Raw genomic sequence first — 23,343 nt, 5'->3', positions numbered from 1 at the left:
AACGCCTCGCACGCCTGCTCTAGTCCCGGGAGAATCTCCTGTGCCTGTGCCAGCGACTGCGACAGCCCATCGACAGTCGCCGCTGCCTGCTGGTGTGTGCCTAGCACGACCTTGAAGATGTGCCCGCCCTCTGCCTCCTGTACACTGTCCACAGCAGCTGGCAGCGGACGAACACCGGGCTTGGCTGGACCCTTGGCGGCTGCTTGTCGGGGTCGCCTGTCTCGTTCAGCAGCAGTGCCGTCAGCTCATTTGAAATCCGCTGCAGGTCGCTCTGCACCAGGGTCGGCTCCATCTTCAGCGAGGGCAGTGGCAGCCCGGTCAGGTATTTGAAGTACCGCGCCGTGTCCTCCTCTTCCTCGGGGTCGGCTGCGTCAAGGTCCGGCGGCCGAAGCCAGCCAGCGTCGGAAACAGGCGCTTGCACAGCTGCACGTACTCGGGCAGGTCGGTCGTCATCGGCGAAATGCCCGCCGCGGTACACCGACGAGCCATACAGGCTCTCATTGTCCACTCGCAAATCGGCCATTCTCGCGATGAGGAGAGAAAAGGGGGTATAAAAACGGGAGTGTGGAGCTGAAGAGTGACGATTGCAGCGCTGATGAACCCAGCGCCTTTCCGCGCTCCGGTTGGGCAGCAGGCTCGGCGATAACCACAATCTCTCTTTTGCCTCCTCTTCCGCGCTCTGCTCTGCAATTCACCTAAATCACTGCTTCAACAGCTTTTCAAATGCCCAGCCCACTCGACGTCATTGTCCGGCAGGCCGAGAAGGCACGGCTGTCAGAGGCCGAGCAGCAGGCACTAGCCAAGGCGCAGACTCGCCAGCGGCTGCTGAGTATCGCAGGCGGTGCGGTTGGTGTAGGCATCGGCTACCTGCTGTCCAGGCGCAACAAGTCGCTTGGAATGCGCGGCTTCATGATCCTCTTCAACGGATCGTTCCTGTTCGGCCTCGGCAACACATATGCGTCAGGTCACCAACCTGAAGGAGCTGTCTAACGAGCACAAGTACCCGCACATTGCAGCAGCGATGTCGGACATTACTCGTGAGATTCTGCGCAGCCGGGGCGTGGATCCAGACCACCCAGAGCTTCGGCCAGACCAAGCCGGCGCAGCACACAATTGATCTGCGCGGGCTGCCGCCATCGCTGACCCCGGAAGAGCGCGCACAGACCCAGGAGCGATGACTCGTTTTACTACAAATTTGACGACGCTTCCTCAGAACAACGACGCTGAGCAGCCTGTATACAATGTCAGCGGTGCTGTTGCCGCCAGCAACAACAACCAGTCGGCATGGGACTCGATCCGCAAGGCAAACAGTCCGCCATGATGACGCCTGGGAACGCCTGCGCAAGCAGCAGCCAAGCGGCAACTCGCAGCAGCAAGCTCGCGGATCGAGGAACACTGCCTACGAGTTTGTGGACGCGTGGGACAAAATGAACGATAACCGCAGCCCAGCGTACCGGGACGACGGCAGCGCAAGCAGCAGTGAGTCACACAGCTTTGGCGGTGGTGCCCTGACCAGCGACGACTTCCCCCGGTCTCGAGAGGACTTTGAGGAAGCATCGCACAAGTCTGCGAACAAGTACGGTGACACAGGTATTCTCATAGTCGTCAGAGCGCTCTATATGGTCTACTGTTGAATAGAATTGCTTCTTTTTTCTTTGACACGCGCATGTTTCTGGATGTGCAGCCATCAGCAACACCACATGTGTCATATGCGAGACTCGTGGTCATACCAGGCACTGATATTGGTGCGCCCTCGACCAGCAGTGTTGACGCCCATATGAGCATTGGCATACAATTGGCAGCGGCGACGAACAGAGGCCACGCTGCCAACAGCCGTGTGGCGGTGGCCAACGATGGTGGTCCGCATACAGCCGATACATTGCCACTATGACCAACAGCAGAGGCACGCCTTTACCTCGTGTACTTTATTGACTTCGATGTCCTTCTTCCCAATTCCACACCTCAAACCTGAAATAAAGCATGCTACCACTCTTACTTCAACCGCACGCACCCACCTGTCAGGGCAATGCCATGTGCTTTCTACCATGCATATCCTTCTGAGATCAAAAAGCACACGTATCAAAAGCTTTAGAAAATTATATTTACAAACTGTGCCCTGGAGAGCCAAGGCTAGTGATTCTGTGGTTTAACAGTTGAAAGTGGTTCTCGCAGCATTGGTTTTAGACGGCTATTAGATGTTCTGGAGTAGATGGTGGTCGCTACTAGTTGCATGCTATGCAACAGGCGATGGTGCAGAGGCTTGTTGACAACAGATATAGCGTAGTATATGTGCCTTGAAGACGGCTTGTTACCAGCACACACTGGCCAGTCCACCCCACCGGTGAACGTCACCTATTCAGGCAACGACCCCCGACTCGTCGGCAACTGGCACCAGGTGGCTTTACTCGCCCACAGGGTCAGGATGTGGTTGTAGCAGTTCCATCCAGCGTATTAGCAGTATTAATGGTATCAGAAGTATCGAGTTGTGGAGGAGTTTTTTTGCGAAGATGAGGAGTCTTTTTGGCTTCAGCAGGAGACGTGCCCGTTTTATAGGGAAGTGGAGCTGCTGTTTCGCTGAGATTTTACTCGCCCGCCATCATTTTAGCTCCCGGCGGCTTAGGCGGAGACATGCCCTGATTTTTCACTGTTCGCCTCCTCCTATCGCATGCGCTGCACATGTGCATATATGGCAATAGAGACGGCCTCATGCACTGCAGCTCCATACGAACAATGGTATTTTTGTTCCGAGCTGCGGCGATGGCCCCACCAGAAATAGAACTGGAGCTGCAGTGCGTGGCCCCCAGCACTTTGTCCGGCAGTAAATGCAGCTCACCGCGTTGGCCACCACCGCATATGGCTTTCACAGTGAGCTCAGCAACGGCACATTGCAAAATGTCAGAGAAAACACAAATGTGCTATCTGGTGAACATAGGAATAACCAGCTGGCCGACAGAATTTGGTGGATGATAGGCGAGCATGGAACGCACACAATGCCCTCTACCTTTTACAACTCCATGTGGTTCCTTCACCTTCCTCCAAAGATTGGAATCTAAGGAGGAGCAAACGAGCATGGATTTAGACTAATTTTCTCAGCTGTATATCTAGCACATCAGAATACCACGACACCGAGCCAAGACACTTGTCATTTAAAAGTCAGCCCCATGCAAGCAACACTTCATTGCAACTACTGTCCAGATACTCAACAATTATCATAGGCAGTTTTATTCAGCTTTACAGTTGGACAGAAAACTCTAGGCTGCTGTCTGTAGTGCTGTCAACTTTGGTTTCTACGCTATGTCTGCGGGATCGTGGTTTATGTATTTGGAACGCTTGCAAGCCGCGTGTGCTTCTAGTGCAACATGCCCAGCAATGTTGATAGCATTGGCTGTATAACAAAGCACTTGACGCAAATAAGGAATCCTCTGCTCAGTTGTCCAAAAGCTGAACAGATGCTGTGCATTAAATATTATGAGCTTCTATACGTGGTATGTGTTCGGTGCAACAGGCAGCATCTGCTGCTGGTATCTCCTAGGTCAATACTAGTTTTGAATGGCTCTCGGTTTTGTGAATTGCCGCCTGTTCAGCAGAGTGTATCCCTTATAAAGAATGAAACTAGAAAAGTGAAAACAACGGCGTAGTGATGTAGACTCTACTTACGTGCAATGAGGGGCTCACATTGATGTTGGCGCTTGACAATATGCTGATGTTAACATTCACCATAGACATACAAGGCATTACACGCATATTATTCTGAAACAAAAATGAAAAGCGGGCTGTTCGCAATAATGATTACACAAGTTGACAGCAAAAACATTGCACGTATTCATTCATCGATATGGCGCCTCTTGGTCGGTCCCTGGGCTCCTGAATCTGGGCTGGCTTGCATCTGCTGGGCTCCTTGTCCACTACATAGTATAAAAATAGAGCAGAGAATTAGCATAGAACACTGCCATGATATGTCGACACGCAACACCGGAGGGCAGTACACGTACTTGTCACTCCGCACTTGCCTCGCTGGTGAAAATCCGTTGATATCCAAGAACGACTTCTGCTGGCTGGTTGTGCTACTAGTGTATGACGATGAACGCTGCTGCGGAATGCCAGCTGCTGCTTGAGGCCCTGCCCCAGGATGTGCTGGCGGAAAGTTCAAGTTGCGTGCTGCGCTTGACTGATTGGCGTTTGGCGCAGCAATGCGTGAAAATGAAGCGCCAGTGCCGTTATTGCGCGCACCGTCTCCACTGTTCGTCATGTTAGTAGTGGCTGGGGATGACTGAGGGGTGTTTCCATGACTGCCACTTGATGCCCGACGCGCTGGCGTATGCATCTGCTGGGGACGATACTGGGCTGGCGCACGGATCTGGCGCTGCGGCTGAGACGGGACAGGCGACTTGTCGGCGACGGCAAAAGACGGGCTCTCAGGAATGATCGGGCGGTTGGACTCTAGCTCTCCCACAAAGTCGTCCATTCCAGACAGGATATCATCCATATCAAAGTCGATGTCGTCGATATCATTGTTCGCTGCTGCTACAGTCTGATAGTTAAATTAGTATGGAACGGCAAATATCAAAGGTTGGGCTTTTGAGCGCCGCTCAGTATCGCATACCTGCTGCGCTGTTGCTTGGGGCGTTGGGTACGCCTGAGCTGGGGTTCTGCGCTGCACCCGGCTGGAGCGTGCCAGCTCCTGCTGTCGCACCAGGCCAGTGCCAGATGAAGCTGGTGTAGACTCATTGCTATGCGACGACGGTGTGCCCCTCGGGTTCACACCCAAAGCATCCTTTGCCAAACCGCCTTCCAGGTCGCTGTACCGAAACAGGGCATCGCCCAAGGGCTTCCCTCTCGCCTGCTTTGCAATTTGCGTCACGTTCCTCAAGTAGTCTTTATCGTACACACAATTTCCCAGCACATTGCCAAACTGCCTCATGGCGCGCTTGAGCCCATCTGTGACAGCCTCCTTTTTGACCTTTTCAAACGCCATGGCCTTGGACTTGACATTCTCAATCATGCCATAGCCGATGTCTTCCTTGTATGTGCCATCCTTCAGAGAGATTCGCATGGTGCAGCTTACACCAACGCTGAAGTGGCCATTCTCTGGGTTTATATCCATGAAGTCCACGGTCATGTTCAGCATCTTTGAGTTCCAGCCGTTGAACCCAAAGACCTCGTTGGCGATGCTGATGACGCGCCAACCCTCAATATATGACAGACGAACGTTGCCTGCACCGCGGCGGGTGCTGATATGTTCAGGTCCCAGCTTCTTGCTTAGGGATATCTGTATCCTGTTGAACTCCTCTGGTGTGTACTGCCCACACATTCTGTTCTCGTCGGCTACGGATGATGGGGCGTTGTACTGCGCCATGACGAAGAAAGGTTGCTGGTATAGCAAAGAGGAAAAAAAGCAAAATGGTTGAAAGATGAAAAGCGATGTCTGTGCTGACTGGCTGGAAAACTACCCAAGACTCGACCGCGCATTTTTTATAGCTGGCCATTTTGCGCAGCCACCAGAACGCGAGCGCGAATGAACAGAATTGTGGTTTTCCCAGAATTGGATCAGGCAATCACCGATGATCAGCCTGGGGATCAAAAAGCGGTCTCGTTAGCTGGGTGTAGCGGCTATCTTTTTTCTCGCCTGCCCGATCGTAAGCAGGCGCTTCTCTGTTCGAATTTCCTGTCACCAATTTCGACTTTTTGTCCGTATTGAAATTACTCTTTGAAAATGCACGGCGGCGTACGTAGAAAGCTGAACATGCACTCTGCGCTGCGGCGCCAGGTGCTGCGCAATTTGACGACGGATCTAATTAAGTACGGGCGGCTGGAGACGACAATGCCGCGGGCCAAGGAGCTCCGGCGGCTTGCCGACAAGATGATCACGCTGGGCAAGCGCGGCAGCGAGCACGACCGGCACCAGATCGAGGCGTATCTGTACCAGCCGAAGGCGGTGGTTCCGCTGTTAATGGACACATATGCGAAGCGGTTCGCCGACCGCCCGGGCGGCTTTACGCGCGTGATCCCGATCGGCAACCGCAAGGGCGACCATGCGCCGATGGCGGTGATTGAGATTCTGAACCCCGACGAGCCGCACAAGGAGGTGTCGTTCAGCTACCTGATCCGGTCTTTGGCGACAATGCAGCTGAAGGAGGAGACGAAGATTGTCGACAAGGCGCTGAAGCCGGCCAAGGCGGAGGAAGGCACGTATGCCGATAAGCGGGCGTTCAAGCGGGCGCTGGGCGAGCAGGTTTCGAAGGAGAGGTTTGCGCGCAAGCTGGAGAAGATGATGCGGAATGCAAAGCTGTCGCCACAGCAGGTTCAGGAGTACGTGGATGCCGACGCCGAGCATGCGAAGAAGCTGATGGACCGGCAAGCTGGCAAGAAGATCCACCGCCTTGTGAAGGAGACGTGGCCCGAGAACACTCCGGCCATGGAGTAGACATAGGAAAGCTGCAAGGTACATGTTCCCCCCTTTCAATACATCATATTTATCGGTACCATGTATCTATGTCGCGTAATGGAGGCAATAGTATATTGGAGATAACTAAACAAGTTAAGCAGCGAGCTTGGCGATAACCTTAGCGAACTCCTCGCCCTGGGTGACAGCAATCTCAAGCTCGAGCTCGGACGGCTGGCGCGAGCCATCACCATTAGCAACGGTGCCGGCGCCCCACGGCGAGCCACCGACGACCTCGGTGTTGATGTGCAGGTTCGGGTTCTTGTATCCCAGCGGCACGTAAATGATGCCGTGGTGGGCAAAGTTGGGCAGGAACGTCATGGCCGTGGTCTCCTGGCCACCATGCTGCGAGGCAGTGGAGAAGAAGAAGCCTCCGGCCTTGCCCTGCAGGGCGCCCTTGGCCCACAGCTGGCCGGTCGAGTCGAAGAACGACTTGATCTGGGCGGCCGCGGTACCGTAGCGCGTCGGGATACCGAACAGGAAGCCGTCAGCCTCGGCCAGCTTCGCGGCGGTGATCACCGGGTGGTCGGCCTTGGGCGGAGCGCCCATCTTGCCCAGAATCTCGTCAGAGAGCGTCTCAGCAACCTGGTAGATCTCGGTGGTGACCAGGCCGGTGTTATCGAGACCCTGCTTGATGGACTCGCTGAGCTTGCGGACGTGGCCGTAGGTCGAGTAGTAGATGATGAAAACCTTGGGGAGAGCCATTTCAAGTTTGGAGACTAAAGATGTGGTATTGAGTTTGTGTGACAAAGGAAGTGGAGTGATGCTGGGAGGTGGTCCCGTTTAAATACTTGTTTCCAGGCAGGCTCGGATGAGGGTGAGGGATGCGAAGTAGGGCGACATGCACATCTGCAATGTCGACATCTGCCAAAGCCCCCCTTGTGAACAATTAGTCAGTGGCAGGCAGGGAATTATTAAGCGGGCGAAGCGAGATTACTAACAGGCAATCGGTGTATAGTGTGCATATACTCGGCCAATCCCGTGTATCCTCGCTAATTTTCTCGCCAGGGCATGCCATTTTCCAACCCACCTCGGCCCTCAGTCCCACACGTGTGGTTTCAAGTTAGCATATCGCAGGGCAGTGTGTATTTTCAATCGTAGCACTTTTGTTTACCAAATCTTGAGCCAGTCCAGGGACGATTTGTCCTTGGTGGCTTTGCCTTCCTGGTGCTGCGGCGGCTTGGACGAGAAAATCGAGATCCTGCGCTTGACCGACGCCCGGAACCCATGCCTCCTGCGGTTCTGCTTCGGCACCAATGCCTGCTCGACCTCCTGCGTGGTGATGTTGACGCAGGGGTTTTTGGCTGGATCGGTCTCCTTCACCCAGCTCGTCGGATGGTCCAGGCCCATGGTTACCCACGGGTGCTTCTTGATCTCCTCGATCGTGATCCGCGTGCGGAAGTCTTTGTCAAGCAGCCTCGTCAGCAGATCGCGCAGATGCGGGTCCACGGGCGGCAGGGCAATGCGTTTGTGCTGCGGCTCTGGCGGCGAGCCATCCTCGCTGGCGGCAGCACCGAACGACAGAGGCTCACCGCCAAAGCTGTCGTAGCTCTCGGCCTGCTCGACCTCGAGGAACTCTGGGAACTCGATCTGCTTGCGCGGGATGATGTTGAACAGCTCAAACTCCGTCGTCGCCCTGAACGGCACGCGGCCGTAAATCAGGCAGTACAGCGTGACGCCCATGGCCCAGATATCGATCGCCGACGTAATGACATTCGCTGGCAGCGGGTCGTCGACACCGCTCATGTCACCAGGGCTCACTGGCGCATCCGCAGGCACGTCATCGGCGCGGAGCGAGTGCGTGTGCGAGCTGCTGGCGCTTTCAGGCCGCGACGCAACCGAAGAGCGCGACGAAAACGGGCGCGTGAGCAGCGACGCAATCGTCGACTGCCGCTTCATCCGCGGCGACCGCGGCGAGTCGGAGGAAATGCCCGGAGCTGGTGTGCTGCTGGGCTTGGCAGCGCTGCTATCGTCAATGCATGAGGCTGGGCGCACGTACTCGTCGTCGTTCTTGGAGATAGACCCGGCCTCCGACGGCTGCGTAGAGGAGCTGCGCTGGACGGCAGTGCCGGGGGTGGGCGCGGTGACCGAGCGGTCGCGCGAGGTGAGGCGGTCGCGGGCGTGGCGGCGCGCACGGTCCTCTTTCAGAACTCGAGTCAGCTCTTCGGCGGTGCAGCAGAGCTCGGGGGCAAAGAAAGCAGGCGTGCCAGCAGTCTTGGCCAGCTCACGCTCCTCCTCTTCCTCGCTGTACTCGACCTTGATGTCGCCAAGCGTACCCTTGGGCTCCTCCTCCCCTTCTTCCTCCTCTGCCACCTTCTTGGGTGAGCTCAGCCTACTTGTCTCGGGGACCTTGGCATCCCCATCCTCCTCCTGCGCCCTGGGCTTGCTGGCGCCAAACACGATGCCGTCTTCAGAATCGGATCCGCTATCGAGGCTGCCGCCAAACTGGCCCTCGCCCTCAGCAAACTCCTCGCCATAGTCGCTCTCGCTGTCTGACGATGTGAAGAACTCGTCAGAGTCGGACGAATCAAACGGATCATACACATTCGAGTCCCTCGACGACAGCTCAGGCGGAAGCTTGTAGACGGGCGACGGCATCGCGGGCGCCTTCTGTGGAGGCGGGGCCTGTGCATTGCCAAACTCGTCAGTCATGCCCATGGTCGACTTGTGCCGGATCGACTGGCTGAACGGCCGCTGCTGCCGCGGCTGGCGACCACGGCGACTCCGCACATCTGCCATGCGCTCGCGGCTCAGGAGACTGCCACTGATACTGCTGGCGCCGCTGCTGCTGGCGCCATCGGAAATCAGGCCCTTGCCACGGAACGCAGCCGACCCTTTGCGGTGAAGGACTGAGCCGCTAGGCAGGACAAGCGACGAGCTCATCTGCGGCTGGGAGGCGAAGCGGTGCAGCATGATGCCTTGGAACGCAGCGGTGCCGCCGAGGGGACGCAGCGGCGAGGCTGCCTTGCCAACTGAGTTGTAGACCCGCGATCCAGAGTCGCGTGCCTTGTCTGCAGCGGTGGTGACAGTCACCGACGGGACGGTCGAGCTGGATGGCGGCTGTTCGGCAACAGTCTCAAGCTTGCTCGGCACCCCCTTTGCGCTGTCCTGCTTCAAATTGTTTTTGCTCATGCGGCGGCTCAAAAACGACACGCCAAAATCCGAGATCTTGACCTTGCCCTGCTTGTTGCACAGCAGGTTCTGTGGCTTCAGGTCGCGGTGCAGAATACCGACGTAGTGCAGATACTCGACGCCCAGCAGCAAGTCGCGGAACACCGAGCGGGCCTTGTCGGGCGACATGACAGGCAGGTTATCTGGGTCCCGCCACACAATCTCGCCGCCATCCATGTACTCGATGACAAGGTAGATGCGGCGCGCATGTGCATCGTCAATGACCTCGCGCAGCCGCACAACATTCGGGTGGTTGCACTTTTTCAGAATTGCAATCTCGCGCTTCACCTTCTCCATCTTGTCAATGTCGATGCGCAGGTATCCATGCGACGAGCGGTTGCGCTTGTGCTTGCCATCGGTTGCATACGGCGCTGGTCGCTGCTGCACGCGGGCGGCGTTGGGACGCAGTCGCTTGTCGCGCGACTCCTTGTCGATGATCTTGATCGCATAGTACTCGCCGGTCACGGTGTCAAATGCCAGCTTCACCTTGCCGTGCGTACCGCGACCCAGCTCGCGGATGATCATGTACTGGTTGATCATTTTGCGGCCCGTGTGCGGATCGTAGTCGACTGCCATGTGATGCGTCTCATGCACTGCTCCTCCGTCATCGTCTGCAGGCCCGTCAGCCTGCGACTCGGCTGCAATGTTGGCGCTGGTCGTGTGCTCGGGCGGCGCCGAGTCAGAGTGTAGCCGGCTCTGGCGCTTGCTGGCTGCTGCGCTAAGCTCCTCCTCGGACTCCTCCCGTAGCGGCTCAAACGCCCCACTCACCGAGGTGCCTGCCAGACTGCGGGCCGGAGTCTCGGACGTGGTCGGCGACGGCGACATGGTCAAGCTCAGACCAGTGCGTGTCGAATCAGGCGTATTGGCGCCCGACGACACACCAAACTCGGACATGTCGACGCCTGCATGCAGGTTCTTTGACGACCCCGACAGCGCCGGATTGTAGATCATGACTGCCGTAGCTGATGGCCGGCGGCCGGCGGCAAAGTCGCGACTGGTGGTGTTGACCCTGGACAGCACATGTGGGGCCGGCTGGATCTCGTGCTTGGAGCCCGTGTTGGATCGTTGCCGCGTTGACACCAGGAACGTCATCGGTGTGCCATTGTGCATACTGTCGGCCATTGCCTGCGAGACCGGCGAACTGGCCGATGCTGTCGGGCTGACTGAATCGAGCATGATGCCCGAGGCTAGCTTCGGGAAGAATTCATGCGACGGCTTTGGCCGGAGGGTTAGTCCCTTGTGGTTGAACTTTGCGCTCGTCGGCGTGCCGTACCCCGACATCCGCGGCGATTTGCTGGCCAGCCCGCTGCTTACGCGCACTGACGACTGGCTGCGAGCTGCATTTGGTAGCGGGTTGAGGTGTGGCACCGACGAGGACCGCTGCGATCTATCGCGTACCAGAAGCACGTCCGTGTGCTGCGACACTGCTTGCTCGTCGATCACGCTGCCGGCTATCGATCCCCGCGCGCCACTGTTGCGGATGCTGCTGCTCTTCCAGACCGCGGACCGATTCAGAGCGTCGCTCGAGTCCGACCGCTTGAACCCGTGGCTACTGTACTGCAAGCTCGAGCTGCCTGCTCCGCCAATAGTAAATGCGGGCGACGATTCTTTGCGGATGATTGCACGACGATTGCCAGCCTTGCTACTGCTGCCGCTGCTGCTACTACTGCCGCTACCAAAAATTGGGTTGGCCAGCTTTGAGCCCAGCAGCGAGCCACGTCGCCGCCAGCTCAGCTTGCCGTCATCGGTGCGTAGTGAGATGTTGTTTTCGGGGCTCAGCGAGTACCGCTCAAGCATAGTGGGTTCCGAATCGTGGAAAATATGGCTGGTGCGGTTGGGGCTTGGTCGGCCTGTCTTGTATTTGCTAAATGCGTTGGCCAGCGGACTGAACGACGTGCTGCTGTCTGTTTGTTGAGACAAATGCCTCTGCCGTTGCTGCAGCTGCAGCTGCAGCTGTTCTTCAGCCGCTATGTTTGCGCCCGCGTCAGGACGGATGCGAGAGTCGGTCGATCCCTTCGGTGCCGCTGTAGCGACGGGCTGATCGTTGGGCTTCAAAGAGCTTTGTGCTGGACCGCTGTCTGCAGTGCCGGCAGTAGCCTGTGCATTTTCATTAATTCCGTTGCTGCTGATTAGACCGATTGCAGTAGTTGGCCGACTCGCTGACGGGCTCGGAATCTGCGACACCCCGTACTCGTCTGCCTCGGCTATGGCTGCTGGTGACGGCACCCCAAGGTTACCGGTACTGAGCTTGGACGCTGCTGACGACGGCTCATCTTCTTCGGCCAGCTCACCCAAATCAATGCTGGTGCGGTCGCTGCTGGATCTGCCGAGTAGCCCGCGCAACGAGCTTTTCAGGTGCTTTGACCGACTGCTGCCACTGCTGTTGTTGGCGTTTTCCTTGTGCCTGCTTAGCGAAAGTGATAGCCTTCCCATTTATCGGTATGGTTCTGTGGAGCCGTGGAGAAGAGTGTGTGCACTGGCAGTCTGGGAGGCGATTGTTGCCTATCGAGCCTTTGTCCAAATGAAAAGGAGGGTGCGTGACAAACGGGGGCTGTGTGCATACAACCGCACAGGATGGGCAGGTCGAAAGAAGAGCGTTGGTTTGTGAAATGAAATGGAATGGAATGGAATTAGAAGTGAAACGTAGCGTATGTACACAAAAATACTGAGGAAGCAGAAAAAGGGGGTCGACCAGTGCGATAAAAAAGCTTGTACCTCGCTGTCGGCACAAAAGTGAGGAAAAACAGTCGTTGAGTCCAAAATAAAGGGGGGTGCGGTGGGTCAAAGAGGAGGTGGCAGGAGCGCGCAGGTGTGTATGCGAATGGGAAAGGGAAGAGAGGGGGCCAAGAACCTCCGCCTTTGATGCTTTGTCCTTAGCAAGCGACTTCTTTTAGGGTTCACGGCCATTCTCCTCTGCGCGCAAAGGGCCCGTGTGCCACTCTTGCCCGCTGGGATGCCAGCGCGGCACTGCTGTTTTCCTCGCCCCCTCTGCGCCATTCTCCAGAATATTTTTCTACGGGCGCGCCTGTGCCGCTGCTACAAAGGAGCGTGTTTGAGCGCTGACGGGGGATCTTCTGCCTCTTCCTGGTTGGGCTCCTGGCAGATCAACAATTTTTCGTTGCATTCTTCACACACATCAGGTGGGATTTTCGGGCTCCTTTCGCTCAGGCATGCCAGAGCATCCACTGCGACAAGAGGGCAGCGGCAGCGACAGCAGCAAGCAGTGCGTTGCGAGATCCGCTAGTGAGCCACATTGGCCTTGTCCTGGCGCATGCAGAGCCAGATCCGTATATATCCCCGTTAATTAGGCGAGCTAATACCTGTAAATGACCCTCATTTTCCACCTGCATCGCGCCTCGAAGCAATAGACCCTCAGCAAGGCTGAGAGCCGAGCCACCCTGCCCCTTCGGACGGGCCCGTTAGGGCTTTTTGCAGAGCCGTGGGCGGTCCGGGATCTGAGTGTGGTGATTCCCTCCGGTAATTAGTGTTGTCGGTCCATCCCACGATCCTGGCCGGGGCATGCGCTTGCTTCTAAAATCAACGCAGATGCTGGTGTGTCCGTGCACGCATACGGTCCCGGCCCGCAGCTGTTATCTTGATGAGGTTGCAGTTGTACAGCCCCAGGACTGCAGCAGGCCTGTGTGTTTACCCAGTGGGCCGGCGTGGGCCGAAATCCGCCAGTCTGCTACGTCCCAGCCCCATTTTTCCCAGGCATCAGCTGCCAGTGGTGCGTCGTCATCGCGCAAATCTCGCACTACCCCCTTTTCTCGTACAGTAGGCCTCAGCCCCCTTTCTCCTTCACTTCGCACTCATTTTTTTGCTTCTCTATCCATTCCCGAATCCTACCATGTCGAACCTTCCCAAGGCTTACCTCCAGCGCCAGGCCGAGCAGCTCGTGGACTTTGTCAACAAGTCGCCCAGTCCCTTCCATGCCGTCGACGTGTGCCGCACCTGGCTCAAGGGTGCCCAGTTCACGGAGCTCAAGGAGAAGCAGAGCTGGGACGGCGCCATCAAGCCCAACGGCAAGTACTTCTTTACGCGCAACGGCTCCTCGATCGTTGCTTTTGCCGTCGGCGGCAAGTTTGTAAGTAATTTGTGCCAGCACTTCTGCGCATTCCGTCCCCAGTGCCATTCAGTACTGCTAACCCTCTGCCTGCTTTCTTTTTAGACTCCCGGCAACGGCGTCTCGGTCGTCGCTGCCCACACCGACAGCCCTTGCTTTAAGGTAAGCCTTTTCCTTTCTCACAGCCATGTGTGCCTCCAGTCTAGAGATGGTGCTCAGCTGTCGGGTCACGCTCCGCAGAATGATACAATGCCATCATGCATTCTAATCCCTTGTGCTCTGTAGCTGAAGCCCGTGTCGAAGAAGACCAGCAATGGCTATCTCCAGGTCGGCGTGCAGATCTACGGTGGCGGCCTCTGGTAAGTCAAATCGCAATAGTTCTAGTCCATTGTAGCAACAGCAGAGTCGAGCTAGGTACCCAATGGCAAGACTCGGCTGCAATGCATCTGGACGATAATGGACGGATTTGCATAGCGATATATGGAGACAGCAATGGCAGCATGTAGCTGACTTCTCTCCTTATTAGGCACACCTGGTTTGACCGCGATCTGAGCATTGCAGGGCCGTGTCATGGTCCGTGACAACAACGGCGGATACGCAAACCGTCTGGTGTCAGTCGCCGATCCGATTCTGCGCATCCCGTCGCTCGCCATCCACATGGATCGGTCGGCCAACGATACCTTCACGTTCAACAAGGAGACGCATCTGACGCCCGTCCTGGCGACTGTCTCGAAGGCGCTGAACGGTCAGGAGGAGTCCTCTGACGCCAAGGTTGACCACCATCCCGGTCCTGCTGCAGCGCCTTGCCAAGGAACTCGACATTGAGGTCGACCAGATCACCGACTTTGAACTGTGCCTTTACGACACGCAGCCGGCAGCCATCGGCGGTATCTGCAACGAGTTCATCCACTCTGCGCGCCTCGACAACCTGAACTCGTCCTACTGCGCGGTCGAGGGCCTGATCAACAGCCTCAGCAGCGAGCACGCGCTGGACAACGACTCGCATGTGCGGATGATTGCGCTGTTCGACAACGAGGAGGTCGGCTCGACCTCAGCGTACGGCGCCAACTCTGCGCTGATCGAGGCTGCGCTGCGGCGGATCCAGACCGGCGGCTCACCCACCGCCTTCGAGCAGAGCATGGCCAACAGCTTCATGATCTCGTCTGACGTCACGCACGCGGTGCATCCGAACTACAGCGAGAAGCACGAGGCGAACCACCGCCCAATGCTGCAGAAGGGCCCGTCGATCAAGTACAATGCCAACCAGCGGTACGCGACCACAGGCCGTGACCTCGGCTATCCTGAAGGAGATTGCGAAGGCGCCATGATATCCCGAATGCAGGAGTTCTTGGTCCGCAACGACTCGCCGTGCGGATCCACGATTGGCCCGATGCTGAGCGCTCAGCTGGGTCTGCGCACGGTGGATATTGGCAACCCGCTACTGAGCATGCACAGCATCCGTGAAGTCTGCGGTGCTGATGACGTTGGCATGTCTGTGAAGCTGTTTGAGCACTTCTTTGGCGAGTTTGCTGCTCTTGATGCCCAGGTCAACGTCGACTAAACAGTGGTTGGTTTTGTCTTCGGTCTCTCTAATTAGCCTTTGAGTACAATGCTAGCTACCCTGTTGTGTCCAGTTGTCTCTTGTGCACAGAAACTTGCATCACGATATAATCCTCAGTATAGGATGCTCCTCTATCAGCAGCACTCTTGTCATCCCATTCGCATCCCGGTATATAATATTGGCTTGATGCACATGTACGGAATTGTTGGTACATATAGCGTTTCACGCACGTTATCATTGCTTCAACCACTATGCAGAAACCCTTTGGTCCCTATCGTTTTAGATATTGCTACAACACATAGTGCATGGTATATATTAAGCAGCACGCACGGCTATGCATAATGAAATCAGACGCAGACCCCGATTCTACAAGCCAGGAACGTAGTTCACAATGCCTGAATCGACAGCTCTTGGCCTTCGGTGACAGCGTGCGCCAACAGATTCGCCGCAAGTTCCTGGATCCCGTCAACGCCCTCAAACACACTCTCGCCAATTGTCATACGCGTACATGCAGCCACAAAACCAAAGAAAGTCGGCGAATTGTCGCCGTCCAGAAGCACGACCACATCATCCACCTCGGAAAGCACAACGTGCAGACACTTGGCGTGCTCGCAAAACACCTCAGTGCGCCGTGCAGACTACATTAGGCGATGCCACATTTCCACCAGATGCGCTGGTCCAGCAACTCATGCTCATCCAAGAATGTTAGCACCAGGGCGCGCACAAAGCGTGGCATGGAGTTCACTATCCGAGCAGTATCCGTGTCGGTGTGAGTGACCACCAGTGATGCAATCAACACAAGCAGACTGCGCTGGCCGCCCAGAGCCCGCTTCTCGCCGGCACTAAACGCTGCACGTAGTCGTTTCATGACAGCGAGCAAGGAACTTTTCAAAGTCGCCAAGGCTTTTCATGATGTGGCTCCATGTGAGGTCGGACACCTGGATCAGCATCGTCACGAGCTCCAGTAGTCCGATCAGTCCATCCATCGGAAATATCGGCGACAAGAGCCGTCCAATCGAGCACAGATCGAAGCCTTGCCATGTTGGGTTGTCAAGTGTCGGCTTAGGCGCAATGGAAAGCAGCCGGACCTGCAGCTGGCATAGCGAGGCAATCGCAGCACCGCGGCTATTCTGCTTTCGAGCGGCAGAGTCCTGGACAAGGGAATGCAGCGCAGTGCCGATGGTAGACGAGAGCTGGGCTCATGCGCTGGCAGCCGATGGCTGCTGCAGCATCATGCATCGGCGAGTCAGAGTCTTCATGATCTTCAGCCTCAATGACCGCGGTATCCAACAGCCACGCTGCTGTGAACTCGTGCATGGTATCAATAGAGCGCAGCAGGAGCTGGCAGAGGGAGCTAAGCTGTGCGCAATTCTCCGCCTGTTCCATCTCGCACAGCAGATCGCATGTCAATGTATGGAATGCTGCGACAGATTCAGCAGTCAGATCGCGCACCGCTTGCGATAGGCATATAGATAGGCTGATCATCTGTCCAAGGCCAGCGTTTGGCAATGCCGAGATGCTGTTGAGAATCTCAAGCAGGGCCGAATTGGCTAGCTGGCTTTTGAACGCTGGCCATGGATCCCGAAACGACTGCAGTGGACTGCGTCTCCCTTTACACTCGACTCGGCTGCAGCAGGCAGTACCGGCGGCAGGATGCCCATTCTTGCTGGTAGGACGCCTGCTTTCTGGCCACCGTGCGGCATCGACGAGAAGTCCTCGACACTCGGGTATATGCTGCTGCTCGATCCGCTGGCTGCCCTGGCGGAGTAGTGGACAATGACTTTGCCGACGGCGTCTTTGGTCATTGCTGCAGCCTGCGCCTCTTGCTGCTGGAAGAATATCTCTGTCTTTAGCCGCTCGATTTCGCCTTCGAAATCTCTCCGTGTCTTGGCCTGCTCGGCGCTGACATTTGCAATCTGGTTTGCCAGCTGCTCCTGCAGATGCGTGTTTTCGACCTTCTGTCCGCGCCAGATTCTCGCGTACGATCTTGACCTCGCCTTCTTTGGTGTACAGCTGCGATTTCAGCTGCTCTGCTTCGGCTTGTATTCCGACGATTCTCTTCACGCAGCCGCTCAAGATCCTCCATTATCCGCACCATCTCTGGGTCCATCCTCTGCCTGGCTGTCACCAGCTGCAACAGCCGACGGCTGTGAGTGATGTGCACTGGATCGTAGCGGGGGCGGCCGCTGCCACGGTCTCTGGTGATTATTCCCTGTCGACAGGCGTGGCTGCGGTGGATGCTGACTCGAAATCGGCAAACTCGGGTGCGCTGGGATGTGCTGTGCCAGTCGCGAGTACAGGTTGACTTTGCTCTTCATATGCTGCGGCAGCTGTGTGCTCGATACAAGATCGGACTCCTGTTGGTATCCTGGTTGCTGAGACTGCTGAGTGGCCACAAAGGTGGGGGATGTGCGGGTGTTTGATGTGCTACTGCCCGGCTGGCCGTAGCCAGGCGCACCTTTCCTGGCTCCGGCCGACGACAGCAGCCCTGCATTGGTCGAAAAAGCAGTAGCCACAGCAGCGCCTTGGATTCGCTGTTGTTGGTGTGGTTGGTGCTGACCGGGCGGCGTGTGCAGGTACCATGCGTGCATTCCGCGACTCGAGGTCAGCCGACACTGGGCCGTTTCCGTACCGACTGCTTTGGAGCGGCGCCCTGTCGGTAAATTCCTGCGACAGCGACTCGCGGCCAGGCATGTCAAACTGCTGCGTCGCATAAAACTGCTCCTCTGATTCCTCCACCTGGCGCATAGTCTGCGAGTCCAGCACAATATCATCCAGATCATCCCAGCCGTCGTCCATGCCGTCGTTGTCGTCGTCAAACTCTCGAAGCGCTGTTTGCGATGTGCGGCACAGCCTGCCTAGTGTGGTTGAATCCCGTCGATCCAGGAGTGACACTGTGCGGTGATGTTTGTTTGCAAAGCTGCGGTTGTCGGTGTGGCGTTGTGTGTTGCTTCTGAGGGGTTGTTGCTTCCTGCTGCGCACTTCTCCGCGGTGTAGCAGGCTGCTGCTTGCCAGACCTTGGCGTGCGTGGGGCTCTGTGGATGGGCGAGCTGCTGTCTCTTTCTGTCTCGTCGCTGATAAATTGCATGAGCGCGATGTTGCGGGACGAGGTCAACAGGGGAGTGTTATCTTGCGTGTCAGAAACGTCCGCCATGTCGTCGCCCATTGCATTCTACACGGCGTCTGTGCCAAATACAAGAGATACTGAGAGAGCAGACTGCTATAGAGCTGCGCTGCTTGTTCCGGTGCCCAAAAAGGAATAGAAGGTATGGAGGTTACTGAGGAGGCGAAGAGTAGAGAAGAGCGAACCACGGCAAAAGTGCGGGCGCTTGGGGGCTGAACCGCTTTTTGGTGGTGCCATCCACGCGTTTGCTGTTTTTTTTCCTGGTGGCCAGATTGAATCAGCGCCAGCCGCTTGATGCCGGTGGTTGGCTTGCGATGATTGCGCCTAAACTCGTGTGGGTGGTGCTGGCCACGCAGCTCTCGTCTCCAAAAAAACAGCGTGCCCTCTATTTCTCTCCACTATATTTTCTTTTGAACAATGCGCTTCTTCAATTCGCTGGTGCTGCTGGTGCAGAGGTACGGGACGCACCTATGTGACTGGGATACATCGACAAAGACGAGGCTCGGGCTGTAGAGGAATGTGCATCTGCGACTAATCGGCAACGCTTTCTATGCCATTTTTTACTTTTCTTTCTGTAGCGTTCTCATGCTGGCTGTCCGCCGTGCTCGGCAGTGAAAAGACATATCGGGTACGCGGCACAGTGCTGGCCAACGACGTTCTTGCTGGTAAGTAGTCGGTGGACACCTCAGCATGGGAGATACAGCGCAAACCCCTTGCTCCTTTCTTGACTTGACTCAGCCTAATGGTTTCGATCTGTCTGGCATCTTAGATGTGAGTGGGCTTGCAACCAGTGCGCGCGTGGTTGTTAACGGCGGGGAGAACATCGGGATTCATCCAGAGCGACGGCACGTTCGCAGTGGACAACGTCAAGCTTGGTGACTCGATGCTTGAGATCAACAGCGCAGACTATGCGTTCCCGAAGGTTCACCTGCGCATCTTGCTGAAGGAGGATGGCCGCGCCTCAATTGCTGCCCGCTATGTGCAGGTGGGCTCGGAGTGGTCCGAGGACACGCCGGTTCTGGCGTACCCTCTGCGCATTGCTGCTGCCGACAAGTTCGATTTCTTCACGCCGCGCCAAGGGTTCAGCCTCATCTCCATGTTCTCAAACCCGTACATGATGATGGTCGGTGCCTCGCTCGCCGCAGTGTTTATCCTGCCGCGTCCTCCAGGCACAGCTGGACCCTGAGGCGCTGAAAGGAGATGCAAGGCCAAAAGAACTAATTAGATCTGCGTTTTTCTCCTGCATCCAGACACAACCAATACATTGTCCGTCGCTGCTGTCACTTGGTGTCTCCACGCAAACACGTATGCACTCACACACCCCGTGCATCATGCAGATGGCCAGAGGCGCCAAAGGCGGAAGGTGAATGAGTCCCACTGCTGATCCCTCCATTGCCCAATTCTACTGAGGTCATGCAGGCAACGCTATTGCGCAGGTTGGTCCGCCATGTCGACGGCACCGGCCAGGACTGCCAATGCCTCTCCTCTTTTACCCCCTTATTGCACAACCACCACGCACTTTCAAGCCTCTCCTTGGTCACTACTACCAGCAGCCCAATCTATCTACCAGTCGCCATGCAATATCCGCCGACGTCCCATGTACCTGTGGATGAGACCCAGGTCTCAGCGTTCCTAGCCAAGAATCCCACATACGACGGACGAGGCACGCTAGTAGCTGTCGTTGACTCTGGCATCGACCCGCTGGCACATGGGCTGCAGGTAACCAGTGAGGGGAAGCGCAAGGTTGTCGACTACATCGACTGCTCTGGGGCTGGTGACGTTGTTATGAGCGAGCCCATGAAATCTTCTGATGGCACTCTGCCGGGAACCACTGGCCGCACGCTGAGGCTGAACCCTGAATGGTCGAACCCGACCGGCGACTGGCGCATTGGGATGAAGCGCATGTTCGATATCACCCCTGTCGACGTTCGGGCGGACCTGATGCGTGTGCGGAAAACCGATGTTTGAGCGTGATTTGATGCGTCTGGCGAACGATGTGATGGCCAAGCTGGATAGTGTTGAGGGCTGCGGCGATTCCAGGGAGCTAAAGCATGCAAAAGGATGTGCTGGAATACCCTTGGGAAGCAGTATCGTGACTGCGGGCCGGTGTTCGACTGCGTTGTGTTCCACGATGGCGACCAGTGGCGTGCTGCAGTTGACACATCTGAGACCGGCGACTTGAGCGAGGCAGAGGCGGTAGGCGCTTATAAACTGACCGGGCAGATCGGGATGCTCAGTCGCCGTTTCTTGGTGGCCTACACGCTGAACTTTTACGACGATGGCCAGATTCTAAGCATTGTCACCTGCCACAACGACCATGGAACTATTGCTGCAGGCATCCTGGCTGCGTATGACCCTAGTGACGCGCGGAACAACGGCGTTGCTCCAGGCGCCCAGTTGGTCTCAATCAACATTGTAGACAACCGACTGGATAAGAACATCCCTGTGCTTTCGTCGCCTCTTGCCTTGAACGCGCTGGTCAACTACAATGTTGACCTTGCAACTACAAACCTTATAAGCCACATTTGCGAGCCCAATGTTGGCCACAACGGTCGATATAGTCAGCAGGGCAGATTATCCAAAAGCTCCGGTGCATTTTCGTCTCTGCTGTCGGCAACAGCGGCCCTGCACTTTCCACGGTTATGTCGGCAGGAGGAACCATGGACTGGGTTATTGGTGTTGGTGCGTACTACAGCCCAGAGCAGATCAAGGATCCAGTTTGCGATATGTGACGATGCTAACGAGGCTGCATTCAACTTCAGCTCGAGAGGTCCAGCAGCAGATGGTTCGCGCGGCGTCGACATTTACGCTCCAGGCAGTACCATCCCTAGCTGCCAATCATTCACACGCACATGCAATGGTGTTGCTGAGGGCACCAGCCAGGCAGCACCGAACTTGTGTGGCTGCCTGTCCCTTCTAGTTTCGGCGTGGAAGCAGGAGACCGGCGGCGGTTCCGGTCAGAAGATAGGCATGTTCCGCATCCGGAAACGCGATTTTGGCCACGGCTCGACAGTTTGGCGACGATTTAGGCGTCGGGCTGATTCAGACCGCCGATGCCTGGGAGTTTCTGAAGAAAAATTCTGCGCAACCAAGTGAGGATGTGGACTTCCAGATCCGTATTAGTGAGCTCAATGATGCCCACGGCATATATCTGCGCAACCTGGATGACTCTGCTACGCCGCGCGCGCTGTCGGTGTCTATTCAAGCCATCCACATAGAGAGCCTGTTGGCCGATCCAGAAGTTGACAAGGACGAGGCGTATGCAGAGAAAGCGTCGAAACGGGCGTACGATTTTGATATGAAGGTGGATGATATCGGCGACTGAAAAGTGGATCAAAGTTCCCGGATGCAGTTTATGTCAGCAGCGGTTCTGCCATATTCGACACCAGCATCAATGCAGTCAGACTCCAGGCAGGGCGGCTGCACACAGCTGAGATCCAGGGGTTTGATGCACAGAATGTGGAGCGGGGACCAGTCTTCTCGATTCCAGTTGTTGTGACGAAGCCGCTCACAGTTGGTCCATCTGCGCGCATACAATTCAATGGCCTACATTTCAAGCCAGAAGAGATTGTACGCAGGTTTATCGCCGTGCCCCAAGGCGCAACCAGAGCAACTATCACCATGTGCTCGCCGAACAAATCGACACATGGGGCAGCGCCAGCAATGTTTATGCTCAACTGCGTCCAAGTGCTGCCAATGCGCCAATTCACATCCTTTCATCTGAACACATATGATTCTGTCGGCCATGCATCGTTCGCCATGTCGAGCGATTCGGCTGAGCAGCTCTACAGGCATAAAATGCAAGTTCGTGGTAGCGAAACACTCGAAGTATGCATTTCACCACACTGGGTAAACCATGATGCGTACGACCTGGATGTCAGCGTGGAATTTCAAGGGTTGGTCGTTGCTGGTGCCATGACAGAGATGCCCTATGCGTTCAGGAACTCGCCAGGTATTACGCTAAGCGGGGATGTGCCAGTAAACCGCGTTGATCTCCAGTCGCTGGTTCGCACAGAGGACAGTATAACCCCTGCATGCTATCTTGAAAAACTGCAGCGATTCTACAGGCCAACTAAGGCGTCCATCTCTGTGCTCCGCTCAGAACGCGACATGTGCCTAGCGACAAGGTGCCCGTACTACCAGCTGGCTCTCGAGTATGCAGTATCGACTACCCGAGACAACATCAACGCTCATATTGTTGTCACTGGCTTTGGTGCTAAGTCTGATGACTTTTGGGCACAGGGCCTCCAGCTGCTGGCATTTGACGCCAGGAAACGCTGCATTCTGAGACATACTGGCTCACCAGAGAGAGTCTGTTTGCCACGCAAGGGCGACTACACCCTCCGCGTACAGATCCGGCACCACAATGCCAAGGAGCTGGAGGCACTGAGACACCTACAGTTGACGGTCGTATTCGCATTGAGACAGTACACTTCGATTCAAATCCGTCCATCGGTTGAAGCTGTATTTGACCGCAAGTATATTGCGCGGTATACCAGAGCTACCATTCCGAAAGGCAAACAGCTGCCACTTATTCTTCGATACAGTATCGTTCAAACCACCTGCGGAGGCGCAAGCCAGGCGATATTCTGGTTGGATATATTATACCCAAGAGAGGAGCAGATTGCTTAGCCCTCAGCTACACAGGTGCCGCAGCGGGCGACGACCAAGGATAGGGTTGCATCGCAGTCGCCTATGATAGTGGCAAGAACGGAGTGGCAGTAGCATGTCTATTGCAGATAAGGGAGCACAGGGAGCTGGCGGAGGCAATGACCCGTTTACGGATTGAGTGGGTCAAGAAGGTCACGGGATGAGGACGTGCGCCAGCGACTGATAGATGAGCTGCTTTCTGAGTCCTCAGGAATCAGGTGACCTCAAGCCTGTATGCGTGTGTTGACAATTCAGCTGGAGCTGCTTGATACCCGGCGCCGTACTCTTCCGCTCGATGCGACATCCGGGATTTCTACGCTCTCTGCAGCCAA

At 56.2% G+C, this 23,343-nt stretch overlaps 10 protein-coding genes across 10 annotated transcripts; 6 read left to right on the top strand and 4 right to left on the bottom strand.

The window, feature by feature from the left end:
* Positions 1 to 723: 723 nt before the first annotated feature.
* DL89DRAFT_294232 (uncharacterized protein) lies at positions 724 to 1,178 on the top strand (the record flags this gene model as incomplete). The annotated part of the gene is made up of 2 exons (XM_040890493.1): positions 724 to 959; positions 1,043 to 1,178. The coding sequence occupies 2 exons, from the start codon at positions 724 to 726 to the stop codon at positions 1,176 to 1,178; spliced, it is 372 nt and encodes a 123-aa protein (XP_040742151.1).
* A 63-nt stretch (positions 1,179 to 1,241) lies between these two features.
* Positions 1,242 to 1,891, top strand: DL89DRAFT_294231 (uncharacterized protein; the record flags this gene model as incomplete). Its single annotated transcript, XM_040890492.1, has 2 exons — positions 1,242 to 1,590; positions 1,734 to 1,891. The coding sequence occupies 2 exons, from the start codon at positions 1,242 to 1,244 to the stop codon at positions 1,889 to 1,891; spliced, it is 507 nt and encodes a 168-aa protein (XP_040742150.1).
* A 1,839-nt stretch (positions 1,892 to 3,730) lies between these two features.
* On the bottom strand, positions 3,731 to 5,438 carry DL89DRAFT_268840 (uncharacterized protein). The gene is made up of 4 exons (XM_040888059.1): positions 4,694 to 5,438; positions 4,556 to 4,636; positions 3,993 to 4,531; positions 3,731 to 3,905 (listed from the first exon to the last, which is right to left on the bottom strand). The coding sequence occupies exons 1-4, from the start codon at positions 5,354 to 5,356 to the stop codon at positions 3,824 to 3,826; spliced, it is 1,365 nt and encodes a 454-aa protein (XP_040742149.1). The 5' UTR covers positions 5,357 to 5,438; the 3' UTR covers positions 3,731 to 3,823.
* Positions 5,439 to 5,716: 278 nt separating this feature from the next.
* On the top strand, positions 5,717 to 6,064 carry DL89DRAFT_215024 (50S ribosomal protein L17; the record flags this gene model as incomplete). The annotated part of the gene is made up of 1 exon (XM_040884277.1): positions 5,717 to 6,064. A coding segment is annotated over one exon (348 nt), but the record flags the coding sequence as incomplete, so codon positions are not given.
* Positions 6,065 to 6,487: 423 nt separating this feature from the next.
* Positions 6,488 to 7,498, bottom strand: DL89DRAFT_31670 (flavo protein WrbA). Its single transcript, XM_040891071.1, has one exon. It carries the CDS (start codon positions 7,145 to 7,147, stop codon positions 6,539 to 6,541), a length of 609 nt encoding a protein of 202 aa, XP_040742147.1. The 5' UTR covers positions 7,148 to 7,498; the 3' UTR covers positions 6,488 to 6,538.
* A 519-nt stretch (positions 7,499 to 8,017) lies between these two features.
* Positions 8,018 to 10,138, bottom strand: DL89DRAFT_208696 (kinase-like protein; the record flags this gene model as incomplete). The annotated part of the gene is made up of 4 exons (XM_040884141.1): positions 8,018 to 8,160; positions 8,578 to 8,719; positions 9,596 to 9,955; positions 10,001 to 10,138. Coding segments are annotated over 4 exons (783 nt in total), but the record flags the coding sequence as incomplete, so codon positions are not given.
* Positions 10,139 to 13,098: 2,960 nt separating this feature from the next.
* On the top strand, positions 13,099 to 15,525 carry DL89DRAFT_268838 (peptidase M18, aminopeptidase I). The gene is made up of 6 exons (XM_040888058.1): positions 13,099 to 13,697; positions 13,782 to 13,838; positions 13,962 to 14,035; positions 14,077 to 14,080; positions 14,238 to 14,447; positions 14,476 to 15,525. The coding sequence occupies exons 1-6, from the start codon at positions 13,461 to 13,463 to the stop codon at positions 15,235 to 15,237; spliced, it is 1,344 nt and encodes a 447-aa protein (XP_040742145.1). The 5' UTR covers positions 13,099 to 13,460; the 3' UTR covers positions 15,238 to 15,525.
* Positions 15,526 to 16,197: 672 nt separating this feature from the next.
* DL89DRAFT_31429 (uncharacterized protein) lies at positions 16,198 to 17,163 on the top strand. Its single transcript, XM_040891023.1, has one exon. The coding sequence runs from the start codon at positions 16,511 to 16,513 to the stop codon at positions 17,015 to 17,017; it is 507 nt and encodes a 168-aa protein (XP_040742144.1). The 5' UTR covers positions 16,198 to 16,510; the 3' UTR covers positions 17,018 to 17,163.
* On the bottom strand, positions 17,164 to 18,348 carry DL89DRAFT_31430 (uncharacterized protein). Its single transcript, XM_040891024.1, has one exon. It carries the CDS (start codon positions 18,018 to 18,020, stop codon positions 17,310 to 17,312), a length of 711 nt encoding a protein of 236 aa, XP_040742143.1. The 5' UTR covers positions 18,021 to 18,348; the 3' UTR covers positions 17,164 to 17,309.
* Positions 18,349 to 18,778: 430 nt separating this feature from the next.
* On the top strand, positions 18,779 to 19,547 carry DL89DRAFT_323867 (uncharacterized protein; the record flags this gene model as incomplete). Its single annotated transcript, XM_040891420.1, has 4 exons — positions 18,779 to 18,870; positions 18,974 to 19,026; positions 19,131 to 19,159; positions 19,200 to 19,547. 4 exons carry the CDS (start codon positions 18,779 to 18,781, stop codon positions 19,545 to 19,547), a joined length of 522 nt encoding a protein of 173 aa, XP_040742142.1.
* Between the last annotated feature and the right edge of the window lie 3,796 nt (positions 19,548 to 23,343).

Source organism: Linderina pennispora (genome assembly GCF_002104995.1).
Source record: "Linderina pennispora strain ATCC 12442 chromosome Unknown DL89scaffold_10, whole genome shotgun sequence".
Taxonomy (NCBI): Eukaryota; Fungi; Kickxellomycota; class Kickxellomycetes; order Kickxellales; family Kickxellaceae; genus Linderina; species Linderina pennispora.
Note: the sequence above shows the minus strand (reverse complement) of the source record. Positions and strands in the feature narration are given on the sequence as shown.

Coding starts and splice junctions, on each gene's coding strand:
- DL89DRAFT_268840 (XM_040888059.1), bottom strand. CDS start 5,356: ATGGCGCAGTACAACGCCCCATCATCCGTAGCCGACGAGAACAGAATG. Junction 4,637..4,693: donor CTTCATCTGGCACTGGCCTG/GTGCGACAGCAG, acceptor ACCCCAGCTCAG/GCGTACCCAACGCCCCAAGC. Junction 3,906..3,992: donor AGGCAAGTGCGGAGTGACAA/GTACGTGTACTG, acceptor TATACTATGTAG/TGGACAAGGAGCCCAGCAGA.
- DL89DRAFT_31670 (XM_040891071.1), bottom strand. CDS start 7,147: ATGGCTCTCCCCAAGGTTTTCATCATCTACTACTCGACCTACGGCCAC.
- DL89DRAFT_268838 (XM_040888058.1), top strand. CDS start 13,461: ATGTCGAACCTTCCCAAGGCTTACCTCCAGCGCCAGGCCGAGCAGCTC. Junction 13,698..13,781: donor TTGCCGTCGGCGGCAAGTTT/GTAAGTAATTTG, acceptor CTTTCTTTTTAG/ACTCCCGGCAACGGCGTCTC. Junction 13,839..13,961: donor CCGACAGCCCTTGCTTTAAG/GTAAGCCTTTTC, acceptor TGTGCTCTGTAG/CTGAAGCCCGTGTCGAAGAA.
- DL89DRAFT_31429 (XM_040891023.1), top strand. CDS start 16,511: ATGACCGCGGTATCCAACAGCCACGCTGCTGTGAACTCGTGCATGGTA.
- DL89DRAFT_31430 (XM_040891024.1), bottom strand. CDS start 18,020: ATGATCTGGATGATATTGTGCTGGACTCGCAGACTATGCGCCAGGTGG.